This window comes from Mytilus trossulus, chromosome 14 (genome assembly GCF_036588685.1).
Source record: "Mytilus trossulus isolate FHL-02 chromosome 14, PNRI_Mtr1.1.1.hap1, whole genome shotgun sequence".
Lineage (NCBI taxonomy): Eukaryota > Metazoa > Mollusca > Bivalvia > Mytilida > Mytilidae > Mytilus > Mytilus trossulus.
The window spans coordinates 45,689,646-45,707,793 of NC_086386.1; the positions used below are offsets into that span (position 1 = coordinate 45,689,646).

The following is an 18,148-nucleotide window of genomic DNA, read 5'->3' on the forward strand; positions in this document are numbered from 1 at the left end:
AGAAAGAAAAACCAGAATAGGGGGGATGTATTCAGGTGGTACCGTTTGGGTACAGTCTCTTGAAAATTCCAATAAAAGAATATTACTGATTGCATGTTGCTTTTTCTTCATTTGTTCATATTAATTAATATGTATTTGTAATAAAATCGACTGCGGTGCACTCAATATGGTTCGACAAGAACCTGTTTTCATATCCTATTTCTTTTCTTTTCTCATTCACTTAGTAAAAATAAAGCCCAAGAAGAAACAAGAAACTAACAGAGGAGGACTACATTTTGAAATATAATATATATACAACTAACCATTGTTAGCTGCTTTGTCTATATCCTCTTTGTAATCCACACTGAATACTGTATCTGAATAGATTCCAATTACACATTTGATTTTAATCCAAAGTTTGAAACAACACAATCACTAATACATGCAACGACATCTTTTTCTTCGTTTTTGCATTTAAAATATACTTTCATCACTTTTTTTTCACATTTTGAAACACAAACCGTATGTAATGGTATTCACGAAAACTATGAACAAAAAAATGTGAGTAGTCCTTGCGCACGTAAAAATCATGATACACATACCCTGTGTCTTATTCTTCATGTAGCAATACATGTTGTTTACCTTCAGCTGTACTTTCTTTTTGTCTATTTGTTTTAAGTTTAGTTATTGTTTAAAGGGGCCAATATGTAGGATATATTTTAATATAAAGAAAGTTTATTCATAAAACAATTTTCATACTTGATGAAAATAAATCTTTGCTGGCTTTTCTTTTATTTTAACTTTTATCGACGTGTTAAACAATGTTTTAAGTAAGATATAAGCCTCTAAAAGTCCATGCTGTAAAATATTGAACAGGTCTTCGGCCTGCGGCCTCAGACCTGTCCAATATTTTACAGAATGGACTGTTATCGGCTTATATCCCTTACATATACTAAGATCTTTAAGTGTATTTACGATGTGTATTGAAAAATTAATTCGTGGTGTAACTTCTGCCCTCACCCATTATGTATTTACCAATGTATGTGTTTTTTTTTTTATAAAGAATTTTGTTTATTTCTTTGTCTAAGTAATTTAAAATAAACAAACACACAGCAATACGCAGAGTTTTTTTACAAATTAAAAGAAGTCCGAGGATAATGAATCGTACAACCTCGAATAATTTGCAAACCTTCAATCAGATATAAATATCATCGTCATGACACAAATAAAACCAAATAATTAAAGGACTATGTCATGTCAAAACAATCAACAAATATGAAAGGCAATGAAATAATGACTACGACGAAACAACAGGCTCCTGACGTTGGATAGTAACTTATCGAGTGTGACGGGTTTGGATATGTGTACTAAACCTCAACAATCCCCTAATCTTGGACAGTGATCGGACATTTGTAAATTAGTACGAGGTCCGTTCTCCGACTACCGTAAGATGATGTATATAGTATGTGTATGATCACTTATAAGTAAGTTTATACCATTCATACAGCGACACGGTAAATTGTATATCATTTCAAGTAATTGTATGATTTTAAGCACAATCAATTGAAGTAATGTTTTAATACATTTAAGTGAACCGTTTTGTAAATAAGTCAACCTTACAAAGCATTGTTAGAAATTTACAAACTAACATACATCATACTTTAATTCACAGATTGCATAGACCCTGTTACTGTTTATAACAACTCTGTTATCGAACACAATACATCATGGGCTGCTGGAGGAAATGTGACCATGCGCTGTGTCGTTGGTTACACATTAGTTGGCAATGATGTTATAATTTGTCAAAACAATTTCAAATGGCAGGAAGATATCTTTACATGCGCAGAAGGTAAATAATACAGCTATTTTCGTTTTTGACAACAGGAAAATTACATATTTGTTTTCTTAGAGAAATTATTATATTATATTTATGAATCGGTAATTGTCATTTATACCGGCATTGCGTATACATTTCCTTAATACATTTTCAAATCTTTGCAACACGACGACTTGACTTGCCTATCAAAAGGAGGACTTTTAAGCAGATTAGGAAGATAATTATGCAATGGATTGTGCCTTCCCACTGTTTTGTTTGGAGTGTCAAGGAAAAAAAATATATTACTGTTTGTTTCTTATAAATATTTTGTATGTTATAGGGTGTACTGATAACGTTTATGTTGGCGCAATGTATTGTCAAGAGCATTTTAAAACCTTACTGTTGAGTCAATATTTATCAAAATAAGTAGCATGTTATTGTTTTCCCATCATTTATGAAGCCATTTGAATAGAGATTTAAAGTTGTTGTATTTTTTCCCTACTTACATGTATATTATTTTCTGACGATACTTTTAAAAACAAAACATGGTCAGCTACACGTATTTCATTTCGTATTGCTATTTCAAGAATGACTGTAATATTTTTCTGTCTATGAAGAAATAACATAAAAAATTTGGTGCACACTGAATAACGCGCGTAGCGGGTTATTTAACAGTGTGCAACACATTTTTTACGTTATTTCGAATAGACCGAAAAATATTACAGTCCTTTTTTGAAATTTAATTCTTAATTCCATTTTAAACCGTAGAAAACCATGCAAAAACGTTGATGACGTAATGTCACATGACTATATTATGTCTATGGGATGATAACCAAATAACGTCAGCCAATCAGACGACGTGTTACAACCAAAATTGAATTATAAATTATCATTAAATTGCGAAGTCTTGTTATCCTGTAAGACTGTCCAACATTTAAAACAAGTGCATTAAAGATTTACTCAGTAATAAAAAAAGACAAAAACAACTAGATTCAATTCGAAGGCAAATGTTTGAAAATAAAATCATATAACGTTAGTTGCCCGTAATTATCAAAGTGAACCATGTTTATATGGTTGAAATCTTACAGAGTAAATGGCAGCACGAAAGAATCTCACACGCATCATTTTTCTTTTTTTCCAGATTGTACAGACCCTGTTACTGTTTATACGAACTCCTTCATCGAACAAAATTCGTCATGGGCAGCTGGAGGAAATGTGACATTGCGCTGTGACGTTGGTTTCACATTAGTTGGCAATGCTGTTATAATTTGTCAAAACAATTCCAAATGGCAGGAAGATATTTTTACATGCGCAGAAGGTAAATTATACAGCTATTTTCGTTTTTGACAACAGGATAATTACATATTTGTTTTCTTACAGAAATTATTTTATTATATTAAAGAATCGGTAATTGTCATTTATACCGGCATTGCGTAAACATTTGCTTAATATATTTTCAAATCTTTGCAACACGGAGACTTGATTTGCCTATCAAAAGGAGGAATTTTAAAAAGATTAGGAAGATAATTCTGCAATGGATTGTGCCTTCCAACTGATTTCTTTGTAGTGTCAATGACAATATTTATATTCATGTTTGTTTCTAATAAGTATTGTGTATGTTACAGGGTGTATTGATAACGTTAATTTTGGCGCAATGTTCTGTCAACAGCATTTTAAAACCTTATCGTTGAGTCAATATTTATCAAAATAAGTAGCATGTAATTGTCTTCCCATCATTTATGAAGCCATTTAAATAGAGAGTTATAGTTGTTGTATTTTTCCCTACGTACATGTTTATTATTTTCTGGCGATACTATTAAATACTAAACACGATCAGCTACACGTATTTCATTTTCGTATTGCTATTTCAGGAATGACTGTAATATTTTTTCTTTCTATGAAGAAATAACATAAAAAATTTGGTGCACACTGAATAACACGTGTAGCGGGTTATTTAACAGTGTGCACCACATTTTTTACGTTATTTCGAATAGACCGAAAAAATATTACATTCATTTCTTATAATTTAATTCTTAATTCCAATTTAAACCGTAGAAAACCATGCAAAAACGTTGATGACATACTGTCACATGTCTAAATTATGTCTATGGGATGATAACAAAATAACGTCAGCCAATCAGAAGACGTGTTACAACCAAATTTGAATTATTAATTATCATTAAATTGCGAAGTCTTGATATCCTGTAAGACTGTCCAACATTTAAAACAAGTGCATTAAAGATTTACTCAGTAATCAAAAATGACAAAAACAACTAGAATAAATTCGAAGGCATATGTTTGAAAATAAAATCATATAACGTTAGTTGCCCGTAATTATCAAAGTGAACCATGTTTATATGGTCATTTTTCTTTTTTTCCAGATTGTACAGACCCTGTTACTGTTTATAAAAACTCCTTCATCGAACAAAATTCGTCATGGGCAGCTGGAGGAAATGTGACCATGCGTTGTGACGTTGGTTACACATTAGTTGGCAATGATGTTATAATTTGTCAAAACAATTCCAAATGGCAGGAAGATATCTTTACATGCGCAGAAGGTAAATAATACAGCTATTTTCGTTTTTGACAACTGAATAATAACATATTTGTTTTCTTACAGAAATTATTTTATTATATTTAAGAATCGGTAATTGTCATTTATACCGGCATTGCGTATACATTTGTTTTATACATTTTCAAATCTTTGCAACACGAAGATTTGATTTGCCTTTCTAAAGGAGGACTTTTCAGCAGATTAGGAAGATAATTCTGCAATGGATTGGGCCTTCCAACTGTTTTGATTGGAGTGTCAATGACAATATTTATATTAATGTTTGTCCTTATAAATATTTTGTATATTACATGGTGTATTGATAACGTTAATTTTGGCGCAATGTTCTGTCAGGAGCATTTTAAAACCTTACCGTTGAGTCAATATTTATAAAAATAAGTAGCATGTAATTGTCTTCCCATCATTTATGAAGCCATTTGAATAGAGAGTTATAGTTCTTGTATTTTTTCCCTACTTACATGTATATTATTTTCTGGCGATACTATTAAAACTAAACACGGTCAGCTACACGTATTTCATTTCGTATTGCTATTCAAGGAATGACTGTAATATTTTTTCTGTCTACGAAGAAATAACATAAAAAATTTGGTGCACACTGAATAACGGGCGTAGCGGGTTATTAAACAGTGTGCACCATATTTTTTACGTTATTTCGAATAGACCGAAAAAATATTACAGTCATTTCTTATAATTTAATTCTTAATTCCATTTTAAACCGTAGAAAACCATGCAAAAACGTTGATGACGTAATGTCACATGACTAAATTATGTCTATGGGATGATAACAAAATAACGTCAGCCAATCAGAAGACGCGTTACAACCAAAATTGAATGATTAATTATCATTAAATTACGAAGTCTTGATATCCTGTAAGACTGCCCAACATTTAAAACAAGTGCATTAAAGATTTACTCAGTAATCAAAAAAGACAAAAACAACTAGATTCAATTCGCAGGCAAATGTTTGAAAATAAAATCATATAACGTTAGTTGCCCGTAATTAAGTGAACCATGTTTATATGGTTTTAATCTTACAGAGTAAATGGCAGCACAAAAGAATCTCACACGCATCATTTTTTTTCCAGATTGTACAGACCCTGTTAATGTTTATAACAACTCCTTCATCGAACAAAATTCGTCATGGGCAGTTGGAGGAAATGTGACCTTGCGCTGTGGTAACGGTTACGCATTAGTTGGTAATGATGTTATAATTTGTCAAAACAATTCGAAATGGCAGGAAGATATCTTTACATGCGCAGAAGGTAATACAACTATTTTCATTTTCGCCAACAGGATATTTATATATGTTTTTCCCTACAGAAATTACTTTATTATATTCAAGATTCAGAATTAGCATTCATACCGGCATTGCGTATACATTATCCTAAAACACTTTCAAATCTTTGCAACAGGAAGATTTGATTTTCCTATCATAAGGACGACTAAATGGCCAAAGCAGATTTGAAAGATAATTAGCAATGGTCTACGATTCTGCAATTATTTGTGCTTTCCAACTGTGTTGTTTGGAGTGTCAATGAAAGTATTCATGGTTTTTTTTGTTTCTTATAAATATTTCGTATGTTAAAGGGTGTATTGATAACGTCAATTTTGTCGCAATTCTGTCAAGAGCATTTTAAAACCTTACCGTTGAGTCAATATTCTCAGCGTTAACTTGACAGTGTACAGTGATGAGGTCTTATCCAAAGAATTGATATACTTTCCAAACAGTATAAAATTGAGAATGGAAGTCGTGAATGTGTCAAAGCGACAACCACCCGACCATAGAGCAGACAACAGCCGAAGGCAACCAATGGGTCTTCAATGTAGCGAGAATTCCCGCACCCGTAGGTGTCCTTCAGCTGGCCCCTAAAAATATGCATACTAGCTATAGTAAATGTACAGTGATAATGGACGTCATACTAAACTCCGAATAATACACAAGAAACTAAAATTAAAAATCATACAAAACTAACAAAAGCCAGAGGCTCCTGACTTGGCACAGGCGCAAAATTGCGCCGGGGTTAAACATGTTAACAATACGCACATTAAAATTCAGTTCAAGAGAAGTCCGAGTCCGATGTCAAAAGATATAGCAAAACTATAGTTTATAAATATAAAAATTTGAGTCGAGGTCAGCGTTTTGCTTTGTAACGAATATTACCATAAAGATTGGAAATGATATACCTGAACGTATAACATGTCTGCAGGTTGAGTTATATTTACGAATGATGTCCTTGTACAGATGATAAAAGCCCATGGTTTGTAATTGTAAATCATTGTATGTGTATGGAAATAGATAAGCTGTTTTAGAAATGTATTAACAATTTTGTACTATGAAATATGTATTTTAGCTACCAATATCAACAAATGCTTATAAAGGACTGACAACACTAACACCATTATTCCATTTACTTATATTTTTGCGAGGCTCAGTATCCGTCATATATATTTGCTTTAGAACTAGAACCAACATAGCAAGAAACAGAAATTACTTAAGACGGATTGTTGTTTGCCTTTACTTCTGTTTTTGTTAAATAACTACACATTAAAATCTTTCATTTTGTTTATAATATTTTACAAGTTTCTTCATGTTAATTCAGGTTGCATTGGTCCAAGGTTAACAACTGAAAACTCGTACATTGTAAACTATAAGGAAGGAAAGCTGTTTCAGTATGGGGTGACAATACAATTACAATGTAAATCTGGAACCACCTTAACCCCAAAGTATAGCTATGGAGAAATAACATGTGAAAGGAGTGGTAATTGGTCAAAACAAATCACGTGCATACCAGGTATTTATCACCTTAAAAATATTAAATCTTATACACAAAATTACTCTGATTATTCACTACAGATTATTAAGTTGTAATAAAAACGTACTTGGAAAAAGGAAAGACCCAATTCTGATCCATTTTTGACCTCCAACAGTCCTATTAATATAAATTGAAATCCCGCAACAAACGCAAAGTGTGCATTGTTTCTTTACATGATATTACACAACTACACCACTTGACACCACCATTTGAGAAAAACGATGAAAATTTAAACAACAGCATTGTAAACACTACACTTTGACTAAGTTTGAATGTCAATCAAAAATAAAGTATACATTGAAGTTTTGAGTTAAAGATGTGCGCTCTCTGATTAAACTCCAAATCAAAAATGAGGCAGAAGATACAACGAAAAAATAAAGACTTAAAAATTGAAGAGAAACTGACATGAAAACAATAAATGCGAATTGACGATCAGACAAACCAAGTGCACACTACTTCATTGATAGTTTCTTAACACTTACAAAACAGAACATCGATAGTGAACTTATGTTCTCCGAAAAGTTAAGCAGATTCTGCTCCAATCATTGCTGGATGTGACGATAAGAGAGGCACTATATCCTTACTTCCTGATACACACTAATAGATAAAGTACATACATTGATGATACAAGAAACCCGGATGCAGCAATATAAGTTTTGTATTGATACCTGTTACTATAAATATTTTTAGACTGTCCAGATCCTAGAACAGCTGTACACGCTCCTCATGCAATGGTTAGAGGTTTCACAGATCAATCTTCAAAAGCCTTTGGTGTATCATATGAATTTAGGTGTAGAATTTTCTACACCATGTCTGGGGATGGTCGTATTGAATGTCTTGCGAAATCTACATGGTCTCAAATTAATTTTGAGTGCAAAAGTATGTTTATTATCCTCATAAAGGATAGTTCTAGCTTCAATATTAGGGGGGTCTCTGCATGTAGTCACAAAAGACATGAATGCGCAGCTAAATTACTCACTAGAATTACCAGGTTCAAAATTTGGAACATATCAGACGTATACAAATCCTGTATTTAATCAGCTTCGTCAGCGATGCTCTAATCAAGACATCATCTATCAATGAAACAAGACTTTTTTAGAAACTTTATAGATATGACGTAATTCAAATATAAATTGCAGCATAATTTTCCTTATATATTGTCAACAGTCTTAGAAATTTTGATTCAGTAAAATTTGATTTAAGGCTTCGACAACGGCGAATCATCATGCAAGTGTTACATCTAATTTTCTGCGTTTTTGTTACCCTATGGGGCTCATAGAGACTCATAGACCAGACATTTAACAGATGTTACATACAATTGACAGTAGACATATTGAGTGAAATCTGGTAATACCCTGCGCGTAAACGTTTTAATTTTCAAAAAATGAAAACCAGTAATTAATTAAATCTAGTACAGAATCAGAGCGGTGTGAAAACAGGTTTTTTTGAGACACGATACGTTGTTGGCTCATTTTTGAAACCCCTTACAGTGACTTGTTACTGTTTCATAATTTTAAATTCATGGTTAATGATAGTAGTCGAATTATAAAATCATGGTTAATGATAGTAGTCAAATTATAAAATCATGAAAATATGCATGGATTTAAAAATGGAAAATAGCAAAACGTTAAACCCAAAAAATACTGAACTCCGAGAAAAATTCAACCGTAAAGTCCCTAATCAAATGGCAAAATCAAACTACATAACATAGCAAACGAATGGACAACAACTGTCATATTCCTGACTTGGTATAGGAATTTTCAAATGTAGAACATTGTGGATTACACCTTGTTTTATAGCTAGCTTAACCTCTCACTTTATAACTGTTTTTTTTATTTCGTAGCATGCAAGTGTCCATGTCGGAAAGTTGGAAAACCTCGTTATGAAAATGTTACTGATGAAGTTGTTCAGAAGATTAAAGGTGAAACTGAAAAAGATTTGGCAGTGCAGAAAAATTCGACATCAACATATGTTAGAAAAAGAAAAAGTGCAAAGGATGATCGCCCAGCTGCAAAGTCGATTGGTGCGTTCGGTATTTTTGTCATCACACTTATAGTCGCAGCAGTCGTAGCTTCTGACTATTTCATTTTAAAAAGACAAATCATACAGTTTTTTACAAATCTAAGAAATATTGTTCTTCGAGTTAGGGGATAAAAAAAAACATAAGAAAATCCATTATATTGAAGTGTTGAAGGTCAGCAGTGGAAGCAAATGCTACGAAGAACATATTAATCTTATTAAATAAAGCCGACAATTTTATATCATATATTTTGATCAATTAGCTTCTAAACAATTTTGATCTGAGCGTCACTGATGAGTCTTAAGCAGACGAAAAGCGTGTCTGGCGTATCAAATTATGAGCCTGATACCTTTGATAACTAACGATAAAGGTACTATTTACATTTTGTGTTCAAATTCATGCCATGATTGTTCTCGCACGTTGAGATGACAATACATTTACCTTTTTGACACACTTCTTCTCAATTGATTTGTCGGTCGTTCACGCAAATTCTATTGTTTTTTATGATTGAATATTTCTTAAGTTATGATGTTTGATTGATAACTGATTGATTACATGCCATTCATTATCTTGTAAATATTTTTGTAAATACGTTAATGACACATCTCTATTAATCCCGATCGAGAGTGTACACGGATTCCCTTGTACCCTTGCAGATCTCGAGGGGTTCTACGTAAATTCATACATAACCGCTCTTTACAGTTGAGTTAAATGTACCTCCCTTTGCATTAGCTATTTTTATTGGCTATAATAAAACTTGAAGAAAAGTTGGTATCCAACGACTTCGTTTGAAATCACCAACCGTTTCTGTTTGGGCCCTTGTTTCTCAGTCTTTTGTGTTCTTTTGTTATGTGAACTGTTATTTGTCAGTTAGTTTTTTTCATTTTTAAGCAATGGCTTGTCAGTCTAATTTTGCCTTATAGGTTTGCATGTCCTTTTGGTATATGGTTTAATAACAAATTAAGTCACATTGTGGTTTTTTTTTTTTATTTATCTTACATTTAATATCATATGTTTGTTTTATATATATATATATAAACCTGTTTTTTTAAAATTATTTATCTAAAAAGTAAAATCAAAAAAATATTGAACTCCGAGGAATTGGAAACATTAAAAAATATAAATGTACATATTATATTTGTTTTTCTAAAATGAATCCATTTGTAATGACAGACAAATTCAATAACTCAAATAAATCATTAAATGTAAACGAGTAGATGTCCTTTCATTTAACCAATAGTCATGATGAAATCATAGTCTGCTTTCAAAACTGTGGTTTGTCCTTTATTACACCCGAACAAATGTATAAATTCTGTTCTTGTAAGAGTTAAATTAATTAAGTGCCAGTCTTTGTAAGAATCAGGCAATTTTGGTAAAAATCAAAACATGATCAGAAAAAACCTATTGAGGTAATCATGCTATTTAATACAAACCATCATAATTAGTTAAAAATTATTAGTCTTTCCTTTGTGTGAGTCTAGTAATATCAAATTACTCGGTTAGAAAATTGGTTAGAATGATAGCAAATTACAGAGTTATCTACCCTTATTTGTTAATTTCTAGTGCACTTCAACCAAATTGTATCTTTAATTACCAGAACAGAAAACGGAAATGGATGTTTTTTGTGCATAACTGCATATTATGAACTGAAATCAATGTCAAATTGAGTGTTGTTTTTTTTTTTTTTTGGGGGGGGGTCACGTTTTCACCACTGCCTGATTCTTAGGCAGACTGGCACTTACGTATAGGTATATTCACAAAAAGGTATACATGTATCAACAGTAGAAATGATAAAGTAATTATTTCATTTCATACAGTTTATAAAGCATGATGCATTAATAAATAGTTGAAGTTTTCAATTATGGTGTACAAAAATTAATTTATTACTGCCATCAAAAAATACTTTATCTAGTGATTAAGGGCAAAAGAAGTAATCCAAATGTATAGATGCCGAAATACAGACTCTCCTGGATGATCTGGAAGCCCATAAATCTTACTTAACCAATGTTAACAAACCAGTGGTTGAATCAAAACATTATGCAAAAAATTGATGACAACCAATTGGACATATCCGAAATAATTAAATGTTGAAACCAAATTTGGACAAAGACATCTAAAGATGAACCTTCGCAATGACATCATTATACAAAATGCAACATAGTAGACTGACCCCCACAACCCCCCACAAAAACGCAAATCCTTCGCAATATGTGACACCTGTCGGGTTGTTTATGCAAGTACAAATTCGGTAATTAGTTACATAGTAAACATTTTAATAGTTAGCTTCCTAAATTTGTGCAGAAGTTTTAGCAATTATATCCCAAGAATAGATTTTTGTTAAACATTTGACCAATTAAATTTTATGTTTTTCTTATACAGTCCTTAGTCTGTTTTATAAACAGGTCTATGTATTGTTAGTATGTCATCAATATTATTTTGTAATTTCAAATTAGAAAGAGATTATCTGAAATAAACCAATGATTTGGAGAAACTGTTGACTTATTTATGGCGTTTGGTACGTTTGATTCTATGCATATTATAAATGTTGCGCACTTTTTTTGAGGGTCCGAATGAAGTTTACAGAAAACAGATTGCGGTTCAATATTGCAACAAATGGACCGATCAATAAAAATGAGAGAAACAGTGCAAAGTATGAAGAACAGATGATAGTTATATGCTTACATGTAGAATACAGAATAATCATAATGACGGGCAATTTCTATTATAAGGAAAAGCAACAGAAGGCAACATCATTCATTGGATGCCTCTACAATATTTACAGTCCCGGCTAAGTTATGCATAAAGTATCCAAATAGCACCAAATGAACAAAAATAACCTCGAAAATCTTTCAAGTTTTCTTTGAAACTAAATAATTTGTATTTGTATCATTAGACATTGTTCACGTCTTTCAACATAAATAAATATATCTGGATACACACAAAACGTTTAGGAATTTAGGTCCTAGATGCTCTTCGCAATAACTTCGCATTGTATTTGACCTTTTTAACATTTTTGGATTCGACCGTCACTGGTGAGTCTATTTTGAGCAAAGCCCATACCGCTTATAGTCAGCTATAAAAGGCCCCGATAAGACAATGTAAAACAATTCAAGCGAGAAAACTAATGGCCTCATTTATGTAAAAAAATTTAGCGAAAAACAAATATGTAACACATAAGCAAACGACAACCACTGAATTACAGGCTCCTGACTTTGGACAGGCACATACATAAATAATGTGGCGGGGTTTAACATGTTAGCGGGATCCCAACCCTCCCCCTAACCTGGGACAGTGGTATACCAGTACAACATAAGAACGAACTATAAAAATCAGTTGAAAAAGGCTTAACTCATCAGATAAACAAAAAAATAAAAATGGACGTGGCCGGGTACTTATACATCCCGACACAAAAAAAACACAATGAACAGATCTGAGAGTACTAAGACTAAGCAATCAATCAGTACACATCCAACATAGAATGGATTTATTGTAAAGACGTCATAAACAGCCAGAGAAAAACATGACCTTGTGCAATGCCAAGTTACAGGTATCGACAGATTGTAGATCCATGACAATGTATATGTATATAACATACTAGTAATATTTAGTTAGCTGTTAATCTACTTATAACAAAGTCAGTATTTATACCAACAAGAGGCTCTCAAGAGCCTGAATCGCTCACCTGAATTTTTGGTTTAATCTCTCATCAATGATTATTTTGGCTTTTCAATTTATTTAAATGTTCTTTGAATTGTCCTATTTTCTCCTATGTTCTATTTTAGCCATAGGAGCTATGTTTCTTGACATACAAGGAAATGAAATATAAAATTTATACTAGATATTCTGAAACCCTGAAACTCAGTTAGCCTAAGTTTGGCTGAAATTGATACAGCAGTTTCAAAGGAAAAGATTTTTTTAAAGTAAGTCAACATGATGAACAAATTGTGAAAAAAGTCTTTAAAGGGCAATAACTCCTTAAGAGGTTAACTGACAATTTTGGTCAAATTGACTTACTTGTAGATCTTACTTTGCTTAACATTTTTGCTATTAACAGCTTAATTGTATCTATAATAATATTCAAGATAATGACCAAAAACTGCAAAATTTCCTTTAAATTACCAATTAAGTGGCAGCAACCCAACAATGGGTTGTTTGATTCATCTGAAAATTTAAGAGGTGATAGATATTGACATAATGAACATTTTTACCCCTTTCAGATTTGCTCTAAATGCTTTCGTTTTTGAGATATAAGCCAAAAACTGCATTTGACCCCTATGTTCTATTTTAAGTTACGGCGGCCATGTTTTTTGACGGATCAAAAATCGAAGCGCACACTTTGTGCAGGATATACTAAGGAACAATCATGCTAAGTTTCATTCAAATCCATTCAGTAGTTTCAGAGAAGAAGATTTTTCAAAGTTAGCAAATATGATGAACAAATTGTGAAAAATTGTCATTAAAGGACAATAACCCCTTAAGGGGTCAATTGACAATTTTGGTCATATTAACTTATTTGTAGATCTTACTTTGCTGATCATTTTTGCTGTTTACAGTTTATCTTTATCTATAATAATATTCAAGATAATGACCAAAAACTGCAAAATTTCCTTAAAATTACCAATTAAGTGGCAGCAACCCAACAATGGGTTGTTTGATTCATCTGAAAATTTCAGGGCTGATAGATCTTGATCTTATGAACACTTTTACCTCTGTCAGATTTGCTCTAAATGCTTTCGTTTTTGAGATATAAGCCAAAAACTGCATTTGACCCCTATGTTCTATTTTAAGTAACGGCGGCCATGTTTTTTGACGGATCAAAAATCGAAGAGCACACTTTGTGCAGGATATACTAAGGAACAATCATGCTAAGTTTCATTCAAATCCATTCAGTAGTTTCAGAGGAGAAGATGTTTGAAAAATTGTTAACGACGACAGACGACGACGACGACGACGACGACGACGGACGCCAAGTGATGAGAAAAGCTCACATGGCCTTTTAGGCCAGGTGAGCTAATAAAACAATATTCAATGATCTTATCACAGTGTTGAATAGGTAACCTTTAAGAATAAGTTTATCTAAAGGAGCAACAAGTTTACATGGATCATTTCTAAATTTCCGGGCACGGTTAACAACATTTCCGTAAAAATGAGGATGCGCTTTCCAGTTTGAAATAAGTTTTCTACAGGTACAACCAAACTTCAAAACCAAATCTTTATATCTATGGAAAAATTTAGTTAAGGTTTTAAGTAATTTGTGGTAACGATATCCCTGGTTAAATAATTTACCAGTAACACATAGGTTGCGTTCGTTAAAATCAAAACGTCACAACAGACACGGGCATAGCGAACAAGCTGTGACATATAAATACCGTAAGATGGTGCCAAAGGAACATCACCATCTAAAAATGAAAAATTAACAATAGGGAACGAACAATCGTCTCTGTTATCGTAAATTTTAGTGTGTAGTTTCCCGTTTAAAACCGAAATATCTAAATCAAGGAAAGGACATTTATTACCGAATACATTTGATTTATTTAAAGTAAGTTCCTTGGGGTAAATTTCAACAGTATATTGAGAAAATTTTTGATTATTTAACGAAAAAATATCATCAAGATAACGGTGAGTGATGTTGAATTTATCAATTAAATGCAATTTCGACGGGTCTTTACTGAGTTTAGTCATAAACTGTGATTCGTAACAGTACAAAAACAAGTCTGCTATTAAAGGGGCACAATTAGTGTCCATGGGGATACCTACAACCTGTCGATAAACTTTGTTGTCGAAACGTATTTTGAATAACTATGTTTCATGCTTATTGTTGATATCTTAGTCCAAACTCAAATGAATTCATTCATGATCGATAGGTTTCAACAGGTGAGTTAAATTAAATTTCATCATGTTTTTGTGTTGTATATTTCTGCGTCAGATATGAAACCTTAAAAAGATTTGAATAAAGAATCAACAATTGAAAATCCTTTTTTTCCTAGATTGCAGTATCAAGACAATACTAGTGGATTGAATTGACATGTTAACGATTAAGGACTCGGTCTGAAACGGGGGGAAATCTCCCCGTTTTTATTCTCTTCCTTATATCGTTGATCTGTCAAGTCAGTACGCTATTATTTTCTATGTCACTCTCCTGACAAAAAAGTCTTAAAAAATATATTTCAGTCTGCTGTAAGACATTTTAACTGAAGTTATTTACAGCCATATAATAAACTGGTGTCAATTATCCACATTTACCAAATAATTTGTCGAAATGTTTTAATTGATTGATTGATTGATTGATTGATTGATTGTAGTTTTACCCGACTTGATTGGTTGTTTCGGAGTGACCGGAGAAAAACCACAGACATTCGGAAGGTTTGAGTGAAATTGAATGCATCAATAGCGACCAATAATAACTAGCGAATTTGTTCCCGTTTCCACACAACAAATTCTAATCATGTTTATTGAATGAATAAGATAGCATAACGGGGAAGCCCAATGACGAAATAGTAGATTTAATAACTTTGTCATAAAACATGTTGATATCGATATATCTATATTTCCATAAATTGTCAATGGCATGTTTACTTTTTGAGAAACTTAATAATGTTTCTTATATATATAAAATATTATGTTATAGGGCAAATTGTTTTTTTTTCAGGAAATGAACACCAAAACATAAAATTTGAAAAACGAAAAAAAAATGGCAATGTTTTTCCCTATCAATAAAAATGTATATTGCTCCAGTGTTTCATCACATTTTATCCAGATAAGTTGGTTCCAATTTTATGATATTGGAAAAAAAGACAGAGTCAGTGAACCGGATATACATTGATCTCAAGTGAGGCTGTTAAAATACAGGAGCCCCTAAGTATGCGACCTAGGCTACTTAGGTATTTATATATCATGAAATGATTGAATAAAATATTTGTTATCGTTAAAAAAAAAAAGGACAGAGTCATTATATTAGTAAAACGGATGATACTGCTTGTTGCAAGAAGAACATGCGTGTCTTTAATATATATATGATCATGGATTACAAGCTTTGTTTATGTCACAGTTATATTTTACCTACCGAATTAATTATTTTCCCCCGGTTTTTAGTGGGCTTTGTGTTGCTTAGTCTTTAGTTTTTTATGCTGTGTCATGTGTTCTATTTTTTCTGTTTGTCTCTTTCATTTTTAGCCATGGCGTTGTCAGTTAATTTTCCATCTAGGAATTTGACTGTCACTCTAAATCTTTGGCCCCTCTTTTACGTAATAACTGCTTTGTATTTCAGGATCAATAAATCAGCTTTTTAAAAAGCTTATATGATAATTTCCCGACAATCATACCACAAGGGACGTAAATGGATTTGTTCTGCAAGCATACTATAAGAGTGATAAATTATGAAACATGCTTTGTAAGCAGTCTACTAAAACAGGACGTAATCTCAAAAGAGAAATGTCAACGAAATCATTCATCTAAAACTCTTGTTTAATTAATTAACGACTCGAACATACCAAGTTGGAAATATATAGTTTTTTTAATTATACATGAAAACATGACACTAGAACTTTTGATAAAGGATGACAAGAAAAACAGATCATAGCCATTAAAATTTTGCTTTTAATCTTTTATCATATCATAAATTATTAAAACGGATGCATTAAGTTAAATTGGTAGAGGATAGCCAATGAGTTGTTTTTAACCAAACAGTATGTTGATAGTGAAGGGAGGTGATTAAGGTCTGATCTGTTGTGAGTATCTAAATTTATTATTTGTATAGTTTATTTTATCTTTAAACAATTCTAAGTAGCAAAATCTGTAATTTATCTGATTATTATCTTTACATAATTTTACTTAGCGCCATGAACCCTAGAGGCGTAATATAAACTAGACTGATGTAGCCATCATAAAAGTGTGTGTGTGTTAAAAGTCATTTTACCATAAGGGTATTTCTAACACTGCTTTTGGGCGCAGTTATAATCATGCAAATCGTTTTCCCCTGTTGACAATTATCGTGGCACTTAAACAACCACAGATCGAAACCAAGACACGGACACAGTGAAATAAACTCTCTAGTCTACAAACTGAGTTGCACGAGTAAGTCTGGTGCCAAACAAAAAATGAGAATAGTTTATTTACCTTTGGTTAAGAAAATAGTCACTACACCTGTGTCAGTGTTACATGTATGTGTACTTGCCCTTTCGTCGCATATTGTTCCTCTCTGTTTGGTATTCATGAGAAACAGATTGTTTTCACTCAAATTCACACGGAATAGTGATGGAAAGTTTTATCCTTTACGTCATTTCTTAAATTATACTCCTTAAATTCAGGTAAAATATGCTTTAGGTAATTGATATTTCATTTTACATCATATTGCATATCTGCTGAGCGTCGAGAAACCAAACAATGGTATATCAAAGAAGTCAGCGTGTAACATTTTTAAGAACATGGTATTTCTGATTTGACGGCACATGTAAAAGCATGTTTCATTTAAAAACGACATAACAAAACATTCAAATTAACGTTTTATTTTATAATCAAAAAGTAAAATCACAAAAATACTGAGCTTAGAGGAAAATCAATTAGGAAAGAACATAATCACATGGCAAAATCAAATAACAAAACGCATCAAAAACGAATGGACAAGAACTGTCATATTCCTGACTTGGTACAGTCATTTTCAAATGTAAAAAATGGTGGATTAAACCTGGTTCTATAGCGCTAACCCTCTCACTTTGATGACAGTTTCGTACAGTTTTCTCGTATTTTGTATAGTTTTGCTCAAATTTAATAGCAGCGAAACAGTTTAAATAGCGGTTATTTTGCAATAAAACATTGGTTAAAATTCTTGTTTCGATTAAATTGTGATTAACATGATCATGGTTCCTACATATTATCAAAATATTAATAATTTGATAAATAAAAACAAAATAGACATACCCGGCAACGTCCACTTTATGTTTGTCCATCTG

General features: G+C 32.1%; 1 protein-coding gene across 1 annotated transcript; it reads left to right on the top strand.

Moving 5' to 3' along the window:
- The first annotated feature begins 6,564 nt into the window (after window positions 1-6,564).
- Window positions 6,565-9,375, top strand: LOC134697809 (sushi, von Willebrand factor type A, EGF and pentraxin domain-containing protein 1-like). Its single transcript, XM_063560096.1, has 4 exons — window positions 6,565-6,574; window positions 6,968-7,159; window positions 7,871-8,059; window positions 9,024-9,375. Exons 1-4 carry the CDS (start codon window positions 6,565-6,567, stop codon window positions 9,332-9,334), a joined length of 702 nt encoding a protein of 233 aa, XP_063416166.1. The 3' UTR covers window positions 9,335-9,375.
- The last annotated feature ends 8,773 nt before the right edge of the window (window positions 9,376-18,148 follow it).

Excerpts from the sequence above, each read along its gene's own strand:
- LOC134697809 (XM_063560096.1), top strand. Across the intron at positions 7,160-7,870 it reads ACAAATCACGTGCATACCAG|ACTGTCCAGATCCTAGAACA; the intron begins GTATTTATCACC and ends AAATATTTTTAG. Across the intron at positions 8,060-9,023 it reads AATTAATTTTGAGTGCAAAA|CATGCAAGTGTCCATGTCGG; the intron begins GTATGTTTATTA and ends TTTATTTCGTAG.